General features: G+C 37.1%; 1 protein-coding gene across 1 annotated transcript in view; it reads right to left on the reverse strand.

The window, feature by feature from the left end:
* Window positions 1-1,022: 1,022 nt before the first annotated feature.
* Window positions 1,023-18,599, reverse strand: part of slco1c1 (solute carrier organic anion transporter family, member 1C1) — a 41,613-nt gene continuing 24,036 nt past the window's right edge. Inside the window, exons 6-14 of the mRNA XM_088345213.1 lie at window positions 18,471-18,569; window positions 16,447-16,689; window positions 14,630-14,794; window positions 14,327-14,522; window positions 12,504-12,669; window positions 11,654-11,826; window positions 8,272-8,336; window positions 3,280-3,397; window positions 1,023-1,493 (exon numbers count right to left, since the gene is read on the reverse strand). Coding sequence (XP_088201339.1) covers window positions 1,256-1,493; window positions 3,280-3,397; window positions 8,272-8,336; window positions 11,654-11,826; window positions 12,504-12,669; window positions 14,327-14,522; window positions 14,630-14,794; window positions 16,447-16,689; window positions 18,471-18,569 — 1,463 coding nt within the window. The 3' untranslated portion in view covers window positions 1,023-1,255. The remainder of the gene's footprint in view (window positions 1,494-3,279; window positions 3,398-8,271; window positions 8,337-11,653; window positions 11,827-12,503; window positions 12,670-14,326; window positions 14,523-14,629; window positions 14,795-16,446; window positions 16,690-18,470; window positions 18,570-18,599) is intronic.

Raw genomic sequence — 18,599 nt, forward strand, 5'->3', positions numbered from 1 at the left:
TCTGCTCTAAAGTTTTGGCCCAAACAATAAGAACTAATCAAAAAACTAACCAAGAGGCTTATTATCACATTGGATTATCTGCAGGCCTACACAGCTGAGGTGGGACAACTATTAGTCCTTTTATGTAAGAGTGGCAAGAAAAAAAGCCTTTGACAAAAGAAAACCATTAAAAGGCCAGTTTGGCATTCGCAAGAAGCCACAAATAAGACAAGGTGCTCCAGATGGATGAGACAAATTTGAACTTTTTAGGCTGAATGCAAACGCTACGTTTGGCAACACAATGCTGTCAAGCATGGTGGTGGCAGCATCATGCTCTGGGATCAGTAGGAACTAGGAAGATTATTAAACTTGATTGGAAGATGGATGGACACAAATACAGGGCTATTTTGGCAGAGAATCCTTTGGAGTCTGCAAGAGATCTAAGGTTCACCTTCCAACAAGACAACGACCCTAAAAATAAAGCAAAATCTACAACGGAATGATTTAAACCGACTCATAAAGATGTTAGAACGACCTAGACCAAAGTCAAGACCTCAACTCAATAGAGAATCTGTAAAACATCTGATAAATGCTCTGGATATCATCAACCATCACCATCCAACCTTAAGGAACTTGAGCTTTTTAGTAAGAAAGAGTGGGCAAATATTTCTGTTTCAAGACATGCAAATCGTAGGGAGACGTGTCCAAAGAGACTTATAAATATGAATTCAAAAGGGGCCAATATTTTTGCAACACCTATTTTTTTCATTAGAAAAGAGAATAGAAAATGTTGAATACATTTGGTTTCTTTTAACAATCGTTTCACATGTTCTCAATTCTTTGAACATATTTTAAAAATGTTTGTCTTAAGTTTGAAGCCTGAAATATAGCGATGTGAAAAAGTTCTTGGAGGGTCAATACTTTTGCAAGGCACTACATCATGCTGTTTTTTTCCTCCTAATTTCGCTCCAGCGTGGCATTAATATTCCTTCATATAAAAAGGCGTTATACCCATTTTTTTAGACCAAAACGAACACAATACATTCAAGATAAACATTTAAGCTACAGAATATCAAATCTCTCAAATCCTCGCATAAAATAGTAAATATAGAATTTATCATTTAAATAGTCCGATTGAATGATTCCCTGCAAACCTTGTGGATTTGTGTGTGCGTTTGTGTATTCGTAGGTAAATTTGTTCTTCTGCATGTGTATGGAAAGAGAGGTTGCTGGTCCTTGGAGGTCTCGTTTTCTTATCTTTTTTTTTTTGAAGTCATCACAGGCGCGTTTCGCGATCCGTCCCGTTTTCCGACGTTCGACGTAACGTCTCGGAATTGGAGATGACGAATTCTTCCTTTCGGAGCGCTTCCAGCTCGTTGGAGCCGTTGGCCAGTGTTTTGTGGAGGGCCTCGTGTTCCTCTTCCTTCAGTTGCCTCCTGAGCAGGATGAAGCCCGGGATGCAAATCAGAAAGGAGATGGTCCTTAGGCTCAAAGTCAGGCCCAGGTAGGCTATCCTGAAAGGAAATAATGGGAAAAGAATTCTGTCATGTGGAAAAATGCTCTTTCTACGCGTCACCAATGTTGGGATTAACTCATGACAAGGGAAGTTCCTGGAACGCAATTACTGTACATTCCGGACTACAGAGGGCAAGTGATTAAAAGCCACATGCGCAAATTTAAGGAAGAAACTCAACTTGGTTTTGGTACAAGCCGCAGCCATTAAAATGAACTCATTCACATCCATTTCTTACATTCTAAAAAATAATCAGCAGGGAAATGCTTAGTAGAGAAAAGTAACACATTGTGCCGTAAATAAGACACCCGTTTGGACCGTGTCCGAAGCTGTCATGCATTATCTTCCGGTTATCCGGGGTCAGGTCAGGAGCCTTAGCGAGAAAGCCCAGACATCCCTATCTCCAGCCACCATCTCCAGCACATCCGGCGAGATCCCAAGGGGTTCTCAGGCCAGCCTAGAGACATAGTCTCTCCAGCGTGTTCTGGGTTGTACACAGAGCCTCCTGCTGCCGGGAATTTCTCCTCATGGAGATATTCCAACTGTTGATATACAGTGGTACCTTTACTTATTTTACTTTGTTCCAACAGTGATGTTGTATTATGTAACCGTTGTAAATTGAAACACGTTTTCCTATTGAAATGAATTGAAACAGGATTAATCCGTTCCATGGCCATCAAATGCAACCAAACCCCTAATAAATCAACTGCAACTGCCCTGTAGGTATACTAATGTTCAGTCAATGTTCATAAATATACCACATGGTATTAATAGAACAAGAAATTATTTTTAAGAAATGCAAAAGATGAAGTTACTGTACAGAACAAAGCTTTATCAGCCAAGAAAAGTAAAAAAAATTGAGAATTTAAACAGAGACAATCAGAATGAAGAAAAAAAATAAATGAGTTGATTCTATCTTCAATATTGTCCCCTGTAGTGTGCAACATAAAATGATTTTAAAATAAATTGTAATCCTGCAAAGTAATCCTTTTTCTTACAAAATGTACCAGTCATTTGTTTATACCTCTTTTAGGTAGCTGTAACATAGTACAATTATATATTTTGTATATCCTGATTACATCACACCGTTACATGTATTCTGTTACTACCAGAGCCAACCTACACTGCTGACGTAACCTGGGAGCAGCAAGGAATTATGGTGCAGATCACGTGTTAAACTCTTGACCCGGGGCCTTACCTTGTACCTAGTAAAATTTGATCACAATCTGAAAAACTAAACATTGTATTTTACACAATTTTCTTATGGTAAGTCTAGACGTTGGGCCATTTGGAGTCGACCAGTTCACAGCCCTAAAAACTTTGCAAACGTGTATTTTACTTTGGCCAGTTTTAGACATTGTGAAAGAGTTGTAAATATTTGACAAATCTTTTCAGAAGTCAATCAATGATTGTGCACGTAATAATGGTGCGTAAAAATGAATCACGATTGTCATTGCGCATGTTTACTTTCAATTCTGATTTGAATGTACACCGTCAATGTGTACATATTTTTGTTGGGAATTCCATTTGCTAACCAATGTGTCAATCCAAGAGGAGGCTAACGGAAGTATCAAAAGATAATCTGACAATTCTGTTTATTTTCAAAGGGGAGTTATGGAGCCAAACAGATCACAACGAAAAACATCAAACGATGCAGGAATGCTCTTAGGCGGATTTTATTTGTCGGCATTATTGTGTAACTGAAAATTGCTTTTTAAATGAAGTACCAGTTTTTTTCAGTAACAAGCCCAACACTGCAAAACACTGTATCGGTTAGGCGTTCTTACCTGTACTTTGTGGTGTTGTAGATTCGACAGGCTCCTACTCCACCGCAGCGTTTCTGACCCCATTTTAGACATGTGGTGTCAATGATTGCTCCAAAGTATATGGGAGCCGGGATTCCTGCTGTATTTAGACAGTGGAAATGTTTAGGCACACAGATATTAGTGGTGCGTCGTTTGTCCGGCTCTGAAGTCAACGACTGGAGCACTTATATTGTATATCTGTAAATATTTCAATTTATATGTAATTGATATTTTGTGTCTTCATCAGAGATCCTGTGATTCTCTTTTACCTTTTTTATGTAAAACTGCCCAATTTTGTTTGTTTTTGCACTAGAAAGTAAATGTTTTTATAGACCATTTTGTTCGGTTGTGTGTATTTCAGGGATTTCGGGTTGCTAATAATAAAAAAAAAAGTCAGGTTGAAATTACAGTATTTTCCCTTTAAAAGGGGCACCTAAAAAAATTCACCCGAAGTTTGCAGATGTGCTTTATAACCTAGTGCACCTCATGCAGTTGAGAGTAAAATGTACAGGGTTGGGTAGGGTTACTTTAACTTGATTACTTTCAATTACTTTTGGATTACTCCAATACCAAATTAATAAAATTACTAAATTTTGTGCAGGCTTGGGGAGTAACAGAATACATGGAACGGCAAAAATGATGTTGGCAAGCTGTTTGGATTTATTTTCATTTTGTTTCTGTCGCATTTTATGTTAGTTTTGCCAGAGATCAAAGAGATCGAAGCCAGGAGAGAAAGCTTACCACGTGTTGTGAGTCATAATTTTATTCATATCTAGTTTATTTTGTCTTTTATTAGCATATTTGGTATTGGAGTAATCCAAAAGTAATTGAAAGTAATCAAGTTAAAGTAAACCTACCCAACCCTGAAAATGTATTTGCCGATTTTGTTGGTTGGCCCACTAATGAAGACAGGACCATTCTGTTCTTTTAATGATAGATGCATTCCAACATGGAGAGACAAAACATTGAAAGGAAAATCCAGAAAATAGCATTATATAACATATTGTAATTCACTTGCATATCATTGAGGGAAATAAATATTTGAACCACGATCCAAAAGCACCTAGTACTTGGTGACAAAGCCTTTGTCTGCAAGCACAGCGGTCAGACATTTGTGGTAGTTAACCACAACGTTAGCACACATTCCAGGGGGTATTTTGGCCCAGTCTTCTTTGCAGATCCCTTCTAAATCATTAAGGTAGGTGAGCTCTGGCTTGCTAACTCGGAACTTCAGCTTCCTCCGAAGATTTTCATTTGGATTGAGGTCTGGAGACTGGCTGGGCCATGACTTTAAAGTGCTTCCTCTGGAACCACACTCTTTGGTTGCCTTTGCCGTATGCTTGAGGTCATTGTCATGTTGGAAGAACCAGCCAGGACTATTTTAAGCTTCCTAAAAAAAGGACAAGGTTGGCCCTCATAACTGCATGGTACATGCCCTCCAGCCATCTTCTCGCTGATACATTCAAGTAACCCTGTCCCTTTGGCAGAGAAACACCCCCAAAACATTGGGTTACCACTTTCAGGCTTGATGATGGGCAGTGTTCTTGGTGTCAAAGGCAGGACTTTTCTTCCTCGACACATGATGAGTTGAGTTTAGAACAAATAGTTCAATTTTGGTATCATCTGACCACAGAACCTTCTCCCAACGTGCATCTTTGTGGTGATCATTGGCATACTTAATGCGGGCTCCCACATGTGCGTTCTTAAGCAGGCTTACCTTTCGAGCACACAGGATTTGAATCATTGTGGCACAAAGTGACGCCAATACGCTTCCAGGCAATGTTCCCTGTAATTTTCCACGGGTCTGAGCGTTCACACAAAGTCGGTGAGCAGCGCTTGAAACAACAGTGACCAACCATAATCCCAAGTGTGGCAAGATAATTAATTATTAAACATGTCCAAAACTTGACATCAAGTTACATTTTGCTGAGTTTCCGGCAATGAAAAATGATTTTTCTCTTTTGAATGAATTGACTCATGTACTATTGCAAAGCTTGTACGGCCTACAAACGTCGTTTGCTCTTACAATTCTTTCACAAGATATCCATTTCTTTTTATTTCCTGATATATTCCTGATAACATTTTTGGTGGCTTATTTAGTCGTTTGTAAGATACAGAACTGTACTTAATCACATTTTTTTAGTGGAAGTGCAATGTTGACAACAAAGATTCACTTGATATAATTGGAAATTATTTGAATGCAACACAAACTTTTTCTTCTTTTTTCCGTGTTTTTTTTTCTACTTTTTTTTTAATTCCTTTAAAAAAAATCTCATTGTGTTTATTTTTTCCGAGCTGTTACTTTTTTCTTTTTGTTCTCTATTTACTTTTTCCCTACATTTCTTTCTTTTCTTTTTTTCTGGCTTTTTTCTAAATTTTTCCTTCTTTTTTCTCTTCCTTTTGTTTCTTTTTTTTCTCAACTTTTCACTACTTTTTCATTTTGGTATTTTTTTCTTTTTTGTTCTATTCCCTCCTTCCTTTAAGTCATTTTGTACATAATATTTGGTCATGTCGGGATTAAAGAAGCAAAAAAAAACCAAAGAGCCATTTAGGAACCGAAAGAGCCGGTTCCTTCTAGTGAGCCGAGCCGAAGAAGCCGGATCCCCGACAAACTCTACTAACTTTACTCAACTTTGTTCTCTTATGACTCGACTTCAAAATACCGCATTTAGGACACAACGTCAGGGGAACCCGTGTATTTTTACCTTCATGCACTGTAACTTTGACTTGAGTCGCTTCTTAATTAGTCATTTTGAGTCCTCCTTTTTGTGCGCTGGCTAGATTTTCTTGTGCGCTGAGAATGTGCGAGCAGTGCGCAATTGCGCACGCGCGCAGCTTAGAGGGAACACTGCTTCCAGGTGACTGTGGTCCCAGCTGCCTTAAGGTCATTCACCATTTCCTGTTGAATGGTTGCAGGACAGTTTCCCACAGTTGTCATGATCATTGCCACCCAATGAGGTAAAATCTTCTTTCGAGCGCCAGACCGAGGTCTATTGGATAGTCATGTTATAATTCTTACATTTGGTTGTTACTTTCCGAATTTTACTAATGTTTGTGTAGCCCATTCCAGATTTGTGCATGGCAAGAATCCTGTCTCTTAGGTCCTGAGAAAGCTCTTTGGTCTTTTCAATGTTGAAGAGTTTAGAATGTGTCTGATTGTCTGATTCTGTGAACAGGCGTCTTTTCATACAGGTGATTGGTAAGTACAAGTGTCTTGAAATCAGTTCACCAGTTGATTGGGAGTATAACTGGTTTGTGGAAGCCACACATTTTAATACATACTAGAGGATCAAATACTTAGTTCTCTCAATGAAATTAAAATGAATTAAAATATGTTCTTTCAAGTTATTTTCTTGATTTTTTTATTTATTTTGTCTCCCTGTGTTAGAATCATCATGTGTTCATTGGTGCGCAAACCAACAAAATCAGCAAGGGATAATACGTTAACTCTTACAGTATAGCAGGAAAGGGTAAATCAAAATAAAAAACGCATAAATACAATTAAATGCTATTACACAACGTAACCAGTTTATGTTCCATGAGATTACCTAAATGTGCTGATTTTTTTTTTAATTCAATCCTACTTTTACACCTGTTTTGATATCACATGCCTTTGTTAGGTGTGCCTTTGGTATAGAAAATATTTTACATAAGACTTTTTGCAGGTGCACTGTATAATCTGGTGCCTTAGATATGAAAATATTTTGCAGAGGGATTGCTTTTGTAGGCACGCCTTATAATCCGGGAAAAAAAACATAGTAAAAAGTTTTCCCCGGATCAGGCATCTGCAAACAGCCCGCAGACTACATGCATTCCTCCTCATCAGTTTCGCCAAACATAAATGCTCAAAATTGAATTAGGATATATACAATAGTAAACAAAGTACTACTAAAAGGTTTTATGTCCCAAAAATACTACACAGAAATACTATGACAATACTAAAGACAGGGACCTAATATATTATTTTGCTTTCATTCTGAAAATATTTTTTTTAGAAATATTACACCATGAATACAACAAAAATACAACTACAGTAATATTACAAACATACTAAAAAAAATACTGCAAAAATACCACACAATTATTATAAAAATAATTCTAAGGAAATATTTGAAATGTACTTTCTACAAAAATACTATTATACAAAAATAATACTACAGAAATATAACAGAAATACCACAAAAACAACTACAGTAATCTACAAAAAATACTACACAATTATTGAAAAATAATCCCAAGGAAATATTTAAAAAAAAATGTCTACAGAAATACTGTTATACAAAAATACTACTACAGAGATATAACAGAAATACTACAAAAAACAACTACAGTAATACTAAAAAAAACACAACCAATATACTACAGTGGAAATAGGACAAAAGACTAAAAATATACTACAAAAATAAAACTACAGTGACACTAGAAAAGTACTGACGGAATACAACCAAAATACTAAAAAAATATTAATATTACAAAACCCAAAATCTAATTTAATAAAACAGGGTCCTAAGTTATTATTTTGCTTTAATTTTGAGCCTTTCAAAACCAATTCGGTCAAACTACTCTATCATGTATATGTCTGCATGTATATTTCTTCATAAATGAAAATTGTATAGCTCTCCATTTTTACACCAGTGTGGCCAGCGACTCAATAGTTCACCCCCCCATCCCGCTCTACAGTGAAAAATAAAGGTAGTAGTATAATACATTTTGAAACATTATAAATTGATTTAATGCATTATGTTACAATATTATTGGCAATACAGTAAACCGATTAAAGCAACAACAAAATCAGAAGAGTTCTTTCGGAGCTGAAAGGGATGACTCTTTAGTGAGCCGTGCTAAAAGTGCCTTGTCTCTAAAAGTGCCGGAATTCCCCTCACTCAAAGGCATCGAGTACACTACTTTTTTGTTTAGCTCAAGAAAGAAAAAACAAAGACAACGACTGTACTGTTTTCAGAAATGTTTACTTACCAAGTGTATGTGTCGCTAGCGCGTGGAATCCTAAGGCAAATGATTTCAGCTGCGGTTTGATGCACCTAAAAGAAAGATGTACTTTCATTTGACATATTGTCGCTGTCATGTGGAGAACATTTACTGTAATCCCTCTCTACTTTGTACTTCGCGGCCTCAGTGGGACATGGGTTGAAAAATATTCCAGAATCCCCGATTGCATATAGCTGCAAGCAGCAGAGCGCATTCTTGTAAGGCCTGGCGGCTCTTTTTTGCCGTTATGTCACCAAAAAGTGAACTGCACTCATGTGGCTGCGAACCATTATCCCGAATCGCAGGGACCAGCAGAGCGCACTTTTGTCAGGCCTTGCGGCGCTCTCGGATGTGGCAGTATTTTCGTCTAAAATGAAGTGCTCTTGTGTGGCCGCCATCCACATCCCTGATCACTTATTGCTGCGAGCAGAGACTAGCAGAAGGCATTTTTGTCGGAAGACGTGTCGTTCTGTTCAGTCTAAAATTAAATTTACAGTTGTGGCTGTGAGCCTTTATCCTCAGTCGACTATAGCAGGGGCCAGAAGAGCTTATTTTTATGTGTGTTAGGGATGCTGAAGCATGCTTTTGTGTCGCGCCTAAAACTGCCCTTTCATGGCCGCAAACCATTATCTCCAATTCATACAAAAAAAGAGCCAGGGGGAACTTTGGTGTGATGTCTGTCAGAATTAGTAACTGCAGATCCACATTTTATGCATCGTGAATTCTCAAACTAGGACAAGTTGAATTTGAACACGCTTTTCCTAGAAGGATGTCAGGTCAGATGCTTCGGATAAACCCGCTTTATCTAATTTTCTGCAAGACACAGCAGATACAGACATTTTAATTGGAAGTCTGGAACAGAAAACGGGACAGTTCTTAAAGTTTGCCGTACAATCTAAGAAATCAGGGAGAAGCAATTATTGTTTCCGAAATATTTCTTATGTACAGTCTACAACATAATCACTGAAAAGTCACCAATTATTTTAATAAAGCAACATAAAAAGAACAAAGCTTTTAAAAATGGGCAAAGAAAAAATAATAACTTCTGAGCTTTCTAATTGGACTGAACAGCCCTACTTACTTTAAGTCGTGGCAGTCTTTATCCGTTTTTCTTTGGTATTTTTTTTGTGATGTGCAAAGTTTAAATTTTAACCTCTGAGTATTTTAACTACCTGTGCATCTAGTGGTGTGCTAGGTATTTCAGGTAGAAAGTCCTGTAAAAAGGCAAAAATGCACAAATCCTTATAAAACCATACTTTCAATAAACTATTGTAACATGAGCACAGTTCAATGTAATTTCATTTTTATATTTCAAATTCACAAGGCAAATTTTTCTGTTGGGACCCGTAGATTTTTGAGCATGCGAGTCCCCGGGACCCATCACTTTTCAGAGGTAAAATGAACACTGAGTACTTAATGAATGAGCTGCGATCATGACTTGGAGATGGTGGCAGAGTAACAAAGTTTCAAATTCTGGACAGCAACTTTGAGACCAAAGCCAGGTGTCCACCTTACGGCTTGGGGACTAAATTAAAACTTAAAAAATTATTTTTTATTGTTAACATTCCATAAAATGTTCCAAAAATTCCATAAATGTTACAAAATGGACAACACTATTTTAACGCTGGCAACTGTGTGGACAGCAAAGTAAGAATTCCATTGTGCAGGGAAACGTGGTTCTTTGCTGAGCAAATGACAGTAAAAACTTTAAATTTGAATTATCATGTTGCCAAAATTGACAGTATAACATTTTTGTAGTCACCGTTGCTCAGGAAGCAATACAGGATATAGTTAATCCTTTTTCTGTAATGTTAAAGATTTATTATATTTTACCCAATTTTTCAAGTTTGCTGTATTTCCATCTTGTTCTTTTCAGGGTAAATAACAAAAATATCTGCCTTTTGAACAAAAAAATGTTTGATTAGGGTCTAACTTTTTTTTCATTTTTTTAATATAAAATGAGAAAATTAGAATTGGCAAAATTATGTGCAATATTCTTACAATATTTAAAGTATTTTATAATATCTGTGTTGCTATCTTAAAAACTTTCATTTAACAAAAACATTTTTAATACTGTACTACATTATCAGCAGATTAGTATATGAAAAGAAAATTAAATGTAAATTGCTGCCACCTACTGTTATGGATGAACGTTAGCTACTATTTTATGTCTTTTCAAACAAAATTATTATTTAATGTTTTCCCCTTACAATTTCGACTATATAAAAATAGGAATCTGCTGCCACGTACTGATATGGATGAAAGTCAGTTACTCAGTTGATCAACGGAAGGAAGCAAATATATTGAATAATAGAATGCTTTTTTGTAAAGATCTCCAACCACCAGGCTGTGGAGGGGGTACCAGGCTGTGGGTCATTTAGTACCGTGACACACAGAAAGAAAAATACGTTGGAAGTGTGGAACAGAAATTGTTGGGGACCTCAGCCTTTAGTTATATCTGTCAGGTGATTAAACATGACATATTTGGTCATAACAAAATGTTTGTCTCCCAATACGTTCCATTGCCCTAACTCTAAAGATATTAACACATTCAAGCCATTATACTTTTCAAGGTACAAATTAGCACCTTTTTTCTGACGGATCAGTTTTAATGAGTTCCTTTCTGACGCTTGTCAGTGATTTGGCAATCTCCTGAAACATCACCCTTGTTATAATCTGACACCTTTGGCTTGCTGTTCTCCGCACACGAGTCACGTGTGTGCTGGAGCTTTTCCCAGCTGACTTTAGGTGAGAGTTGAGGAGCCAAATAAATTGATCACTAGCTATAAAAATCAACCAATTACACTCACAACTGGAGTGGCCACAGGAGAAAATGCTAACCTCTACAGAGAAAAGCTGGAGCCTGGAGTTGCCCTCTCATACCTGAAAGGCCACTGCCCTTCTCTTAATTTATAAGGAGAAGAAACCACTTCTTTCATGTTCTCATATAGATTAGGCCTGAGGGATGTTGTAATATTGAAACATGTCACTGCATATATTTTAAACATCGCATCAACATTTTAATTAAGTATATAGATAATTGTCAGTCATTCTGAAAGCACACTTGTGAACGTATTACAGCTTTGTTTTGTACTCACAAGCCCAGAAGATTCTGTATTATTCCTTTTTATTGTATTGAAAACCTCAACAGAAATCCTTATCTCTGTTTTACCCTTCATGCTACACAACCCTAATGTTAAACAAATATACGGAGGAAGAAAAAGTCTGTCCTCCTTTAGGAAGCAAAGTGAAGCATTTCATCATGTGATCCCCAAAACCAAATAAAGCATTAAGTACAAATATATCTCCAGGTACGCAACAATATTTTTATGATCAAAAGACTAAGGATGCAAAATGACGTGGGGCTGACCTAATGAGAAGCATGTAGCCCGGCGTTCCTCCAAGCGAGATGATGAAGGATGTGATGACGGAGAGAGCCAAAAAGTACGGGAACATTCTGTCACAATCGTCCTTATCGGGACACTCTCCTGTGCTGGCTGTTGAATTACCGGCAGTGCCAACACAGCTACAGTTGGAGAACATCTGCACGTGATGACAAACACAATATATAAGACTTCGAATTACCTTTAGAAAGTAAGGCTCAGTTTTTCTCAAGACAAATGAAAACATGTTCTGCTTTTATTTTGCGCAAATGCCAATTAGGATAGAGTACATCCGTGCTGCTTTGAATTGTCTAATTATTCTGACAACTATTCTATTTAAGTCAACTCAAGTCCAGTCATGTTTATTTGTACAGCCCTTAGTTACAAAATTTAAAACAAATTGTTACTGTTGACATGAAGTGTGGTCCCTGTGTTTGCAGCATTCTAATTTCTACATTTTAAATAGGCAAGGAAGAGAAGAATTGATTAAAGCTTTTACTCACATTCATGGCTATAGACATCAATCATTATTTTTTGACTGGCTGGCACTAAAAAACCTAAACAAGTGATGTTTGATACCTCTTTTTGGGGTAAAGTCTATAACCCTTGTTTTTAAAATGTAATAAATGAGCCCCCAGGGGAAAAATAGAGCAGGGCGACTATATACTAGGTGCGACTTGGTAGTGCGCATCTCAATTTGAGAACATTGATTGATCTTCGTTATATTATCTACAAAAGGTACTTCAGCTGTTATTTATGTACGTTACTTTAACATTTTTGCAATGCGAAGCATTTTCCAAAGTCGTCCATCACTAGACTTTACACCGTTATACTTACTGTGTTTTTCCCTGAGCCAGCAGATGTGGTGCAGCCAGCAAGACAGGGAGAAACATATGTGATGCCATTTTCTCCACAAACTGGGTCCCAGTTATTCGCAGAACAAAAACAGTTGGAGTTGCAGGTGGTGAAAACAGACTGCTTGTCATAAGAGAGGCCATCCATGCTGGGAAAACAAAATAAATATTGTTTGAGATATTAACACTAGCAAAATCCTTCTGAAGTTACCAAATACAGTGGTATCTCTTTATACGAGCACCTCTTAGACACACAGATTTCTCTATAGAACCAAAATATCTTGTTTGTTATACGAAGGAATATCTATGTTACAGGATTTCCAAGGGGGCTACCACTGTAAGATGCGAGACTGCTCACAGCTCAAGACCACATCAGCTCGTCCCAGTTTGCCCATGCGCTTCCCGATATTCAGATGCCTGATCCCGCATGTTTGGTTATTTTTGCAGCAAGTCTGTTTTTATAGTATTGCATCTCCTATTTGTGTTTTCTGTGACCTGAGCCATTAGTTCCAGAAAAGGGACTGGTATGGTAATTTCTGAGGAAAAGAGAATTATGTCATTTGAAACGAAACAGTCAATATCTACTATTTGTACGCGACTAAAACAAACAGAAAAATGTCTTTGAGGCTATGAAATCGACCAGGGGCGTGACTGTTGTTTCTAAATTGCGAACCACAGTTCGTAACTAGACGGACAGACTTTTGTTATTGTGGATACGCAACAATGAGCTACAAGGAGATATCGTCAGGGAGAACAGAAGTCGCTGTCTATCTACAAGGACCTACAACTTCAGGTAGCGTCAAAGGGGAAGTCATTGTCGGGTACAAAATGAATGGATTTCAAGACGAGTTATGTTTTGTTTGAGAAATTCAAGAAGAGGACTGGCATATACTCTTGTACAGCAAGGGGAAGCAGCAAGTGTATATCACAACACCAGTTCCCTTGAGACATTTCATGATTAAGGGCTATATGAATAAATGTGACTTGACTGGACTGCACAGGCCACAATTACACCATCCCCTGATCTGAGATCTGCATACGGACAAGGAAAATCTCAAAACCCTCAGCATTAGGGAAATAAGAAACCTTGAGAAAGGGTCACATAAGAGGAATTCAAGTCAAGTCAAGTTAAGTCACATTTATTTATATCACAATCACAAAAATGTCTCAAAGGACTGCACAGGATTACAATTACACAATTACTTCATCTTAAACCAACATGCGGGCAAGGAACAACTCAAAACCTAAGCGCTAGGAAAAAAGAAACCTCGAGAAGGGGCCTCACAAGTGGTAATCCCCCTTACAGGATGACCAGGGTGAAATAGATTTAGCATTACAGTACACAAACATAGTAAACACTAGGTAATATGTTGAAAATTTGTCCGGAAAGTGCATGACAGCAATGACGCCCCCAGCCTGTAAACTAGTCCAGGATGACCAAGCTGCAATAGATGTTGCAACCTCTAACTTGCTCTAGAGAAAATGCTAATAATAAACTTGCATTTTACTTAATATCATATCTATCTAATGACTGAATTTTTATGTTCAATTGCTATTTGAATGTTTTTTTAGTGATCAGGAAGATGTGTTTTAACGCAACAGTATCTAGGGTTAACAGACAGACAAATTAGTTTTCAATTATCCTACATGGGTAAAATTTGCTAGTTACATGAGCAATTTGAGATACAAGCACAATCCTGACACGTATTGAGCTCGTATGTAGAGGTGTCACTGTACGTTTTATAGGTAGAGAACACATACAAAATTTAGGTCATATGCGTGTTTTGACAGATTTCAATATCCCACCTGTTGTACGGGAGCGTCACTCCAGCTATCTTTGCGTTTTCGCAGCTCATCACAAAGAAGAACAATGAAAGGATATAACCCAGGAATGAAGTCACAAAAGCAAACTTGGCTGCTCCCATTATGTTTAGCTTTAGCTTCTTCATTAGAAGGCCGCCGGAGAAAATCCCAAGTGCAACTGCTGGGATATTGATTACACCTGAGATTTGGGGACAAAAAGTGGGTCGTTAACTTAATTGGCATGACAATTACATGATAGAATGAATAAATATAGCCATTGACAAACAAATCACAAATCTTTCATACCCATTAGAAAGTTAGCCTTGGAGGCGGATTGCCTAAAGTGCTGTTCGATGTATTTAGGTTTGTAGGTGACCATGCCGATAAGCGAGTTGAGCTGAATGATTGTCACACACAAGTAGAGCAAATAAACCGGGTGGCCTAATAGGGTCCGCAAGGTCGGGATGAAATCTGAGGAAAAATAACAAACGTGTGTTAGGAATTCTAATATTGTAATGAATGAATGAGAAAATGAGTCAGATAAAAAAGGATACAGTAATTAAGTAGGATAGATAGCTAAATAAAAGCATACATAGTCAGGTTTTTTTAAACACAGAGAAACCACACATAATCTAAAGGAAATTTTATGTTTATAAAACAGGTTAAAACCAATACAAAACGTTATTGTGTCTCTGTGAAAATAATTAACCTTGTGCTGAACTGAAATCACGTAGAATGACAGGAATGTTTAAATATGTATTTAAAACAGGGTTATAAAAACATTTCTTTAGATTTTTCGGTTATTTTTTTCCATTTGTCTATTTCTAAATGATTTGTTTTAACCTTCATAGGATTTGTAGGAGATTTGAGGTAATAAACTATCAATATAGGGGATAGTAGGTGGGACCAAATAAGTCATTTTACTTCTTACTGCAAAACCCTATTAAAAATAATCGTGTTTATTTAAAAAAATATTTGTATTTAATGACAAATTCAAATTCAGGACACACTTTAATATATTGTGAGAATTTTGAAATAAAACACTTTAAAAAGCCAAGATTCACCATTAGTTAGGCAGTGTTAATCAAAGTATAACATAATTTGGATTTTTTTCTTTAACGCAATTTTGGTATATGATTTAGTGCATTTTATTCAGCGTTTTTTTTTTTGTTTAATTAAATAATAAAAACAAAGTGAATAAAATAAATAAATAATGATAAAACATAATACTGAGCAAAAATAAGAAAAAAGTACAAATGGAGTATTTTTTTTACTGCATATTTTTATTTCAGTCCAATAAGAAATTAACCCCTTAATGTTTCTGTAAAATTCGCCTAAAATCCCAATCTAAGACATACCCAAAGTAAATTGAATGCTGTTTTTAAAACATTTAGAGAATAAGAATGGTTTTGGTTTCTTTTGAAAGGTTTAGTCACAAATAAAAATAATCACTGCAAGTACTACTAACATTAAGTAATGTAAGTTGGGACACACGTTAATAGATTTTTTTTGCCCCCCCCATAATATTTTTTTGCAATCAAATGCCTGCAAAAGAGTGTTGAATGGGCATCTTAGCTAGAAAACAGGCGAGACAATAGCTTGAAGCCTTACATTGTAACTTGTAAAATTTGATCACAATCTGAAAAACAAAAGATTCCAAAGGGTTGGTACAAACTTTTCCAAAAGTGGCTGTTTGGAGACAACGGTTACTACTGACTAAAGATATTCGGAGCTAAAGGAGGCAATCTCCCTTTTATCGAACAAGCCCTTACTGGCTAATGCGGGTTGTGGACCGTGAAAAAAGAACTGCTATTGGCCGAGAGTGGTGTCAAACAAAAGGTCAGAGGCCAGCGGTCATATCGAAAATAATTTTACAAGTTGTATATTTGGAAACGAACAGATTACAACAATGAACGTTCAACGATGCCCCCCCCTCCAATGCCCCCACTCTTTTCTAACGATATCCAAGTTAAAGAACACTATACAAACACAACTGATGGGTCGTTAATGAAAAAAAAAAAGGCGCAACAGAAGTTATCAATGCCTGGTATTGGTTACTAATGAAGAGTTAAAAACTGGAAAAAATAGTGGTACACAACATCCCTATCTCGTGCCATGCTCACCTTTGGCCATCTCGATGAAACTGGTGTGCTCTTCAGCTGGATACTTGTGCTTGACTGGTGCAGAGTCTTTAATAAATCGTGTCTGCTTTGCCTTTTCCAGGTTGCGTGATCCCGGAACTGGCAAGGAGCGTGGTAAAAACCAGAAGGGAATGGCGGAAAAGAGGGTGATGACACCAGCGATGAGGTATCCTAACCACCAGGCTCCCACCCAGCGGGAATCTGCAGGGGTGATAGTGATGCTTTCTGTATTGGAAGAGAAAAACAATTTATTAAGAAACAATTACTTTGTGTTTATGGCTTAAACTGTGCATTTTTAATGCTGCAGAAGAAACTAATGAAAAAACTTGCATGAAACACAAAAACAGAACAAGGATATGAAAATAAAACAAAGAAAGATAGAAGTTGGGATCTTGGATGGCGCCATTTTGGATAGACTGGCCTTCTGGGGACTCGATGTCAAGGCTTTGTTTTACAGCTGTGAGATAACGCCCCACCACCAAGTGCCACAGACAATTCAATCATGTTGAATAAAGAACCTGTGCGGGTCAGATGTATCGACATTTCGTTCTGTATACACGTGTACACGAATGACAATAAAGTAAATCTGAATCTGAATCTGAAATGCAGGGATCAGAATGGAGATTTTCATTTTCAGCTGAAATAGCCAGGGTCCAGGGGCCGCAGGCCCCGGCCAGGTCCAGGGCGGAGCCCCGTGGGGGGCTCAGGGGGGCAAACCCACCTGAAGCCAACGGCATTTATCTTATTTGCTATGTGAAAATTGCACTAGAATGAATTAAATCCAACAAAACAGAAACCATGTATTTTTTTCAGTTTTAAGATGTTTAAAACAATTGGGGGATTACAATGTTACAACCATCACCATTGTTGTTGTGTTTTGATGATGAAGATGGACCTTGTATTTAGCTATATATATGATAAATATGAAAATATATACATTAATAACCATTCATCATTAATTTGAAAATAGAATGCACAAACTGAACATGCTTAAAGAAAATACATGTCAGTCTGTGACAGTCTTCTCCAGCCATGACCACTTAAATTTATTCTTGATTCCTTTATCAATCTCGGAGACAAAAGCCTCATCTTCTTTTCTTAGTATTTTCATATTTACTTTTTCAAACACTCATTACACCGTTTGAAAAGACCGGAAGGAGCGCCATGTTTGAGAAAGCCAATGCTCTGAACAAAAGCTCCGCTGATTGGTTATCAGCGAACCTATCGACCAATGGTAGGAGTCGATCTATTTGTTGTGTGTTATAGATCTAATGCGCTGCGCTTCTTTTTGCCTATTTTTCTCGCGATCTCTAACTGCTAACTTGGGGTGATGAAACAGTCACGTATCATACCTCACCCCCCCAAAATATTTTCTCATCGAATTTAGACGATTTACGGGAATGACCTTTGGGGTTCAAAAACAGCGGAAATCCCCGGATCCGCGGAAAATTCTGATCCCTATAAATGTATTCGTTACCATAGGATTCAACACATTTGACATTTTTTTACAGTATGCTGACCCAACATTGAATGTCCTACATATTCATATACTGACCAAAAAAGGGTCTGTGACATGAAATGTATTCGATAGAATACCCCAGTTAGTAATTCATATAGAGATATATATATAAACGAATCATGAACTAATATATATTCTTCTTTTGCTGTAACATGGACTGTATTCTCACTTCCACTCTGTCGTCAACACTCTATTTGATTGAAAGCTTCTCTGGTTCATTAACTAACTGTTGCTAATCCTCAACATCTGTCCTGACTCCCACTCACCTACATCAGCTGTATTTGCTGTTGCACTGATAACATCATGCTTCTGTTTTATGAAGGAGCGCTTTAGTATATCTTTGACAACCTGGCAGAAAAAAAAGCTTTTCCAGAAACTCACTTCTCATGAATCAAATTGAATTTGAGCCTGTTGCTTTTTCACATTTTTGCTTTTACAAATCAATATTGCTCTGAAAGCATCAAATATATGAATTAGATAAACTTACCCAGTTTAACAAATCCAATATCCACATAAATCTTTGCACATAATGAGCCCAACAGGTAGCCAAATACAGGACCAACTACAGAGATGGTCTGTACACAACCTAGAAAAAAGAAAATAACATTCAAACTAA

The sequence above is a fragment of the Urocampus carinirostris genome, chromosome 10, assembly GCF_059441175.1.
Source record: "Urocampus carinirostris isolate Australia breed hairy pipefish chromosome 10, RoL_Ucar_1.0, whole genome shotgun sequence".
Classification (NCBI taxonomy): Eukaryota; Metazoa; Chordata; class Actinopteri; order Syngnathiformes; family Syngnathidae; genus Urocampus; species Urocampus carinirostris.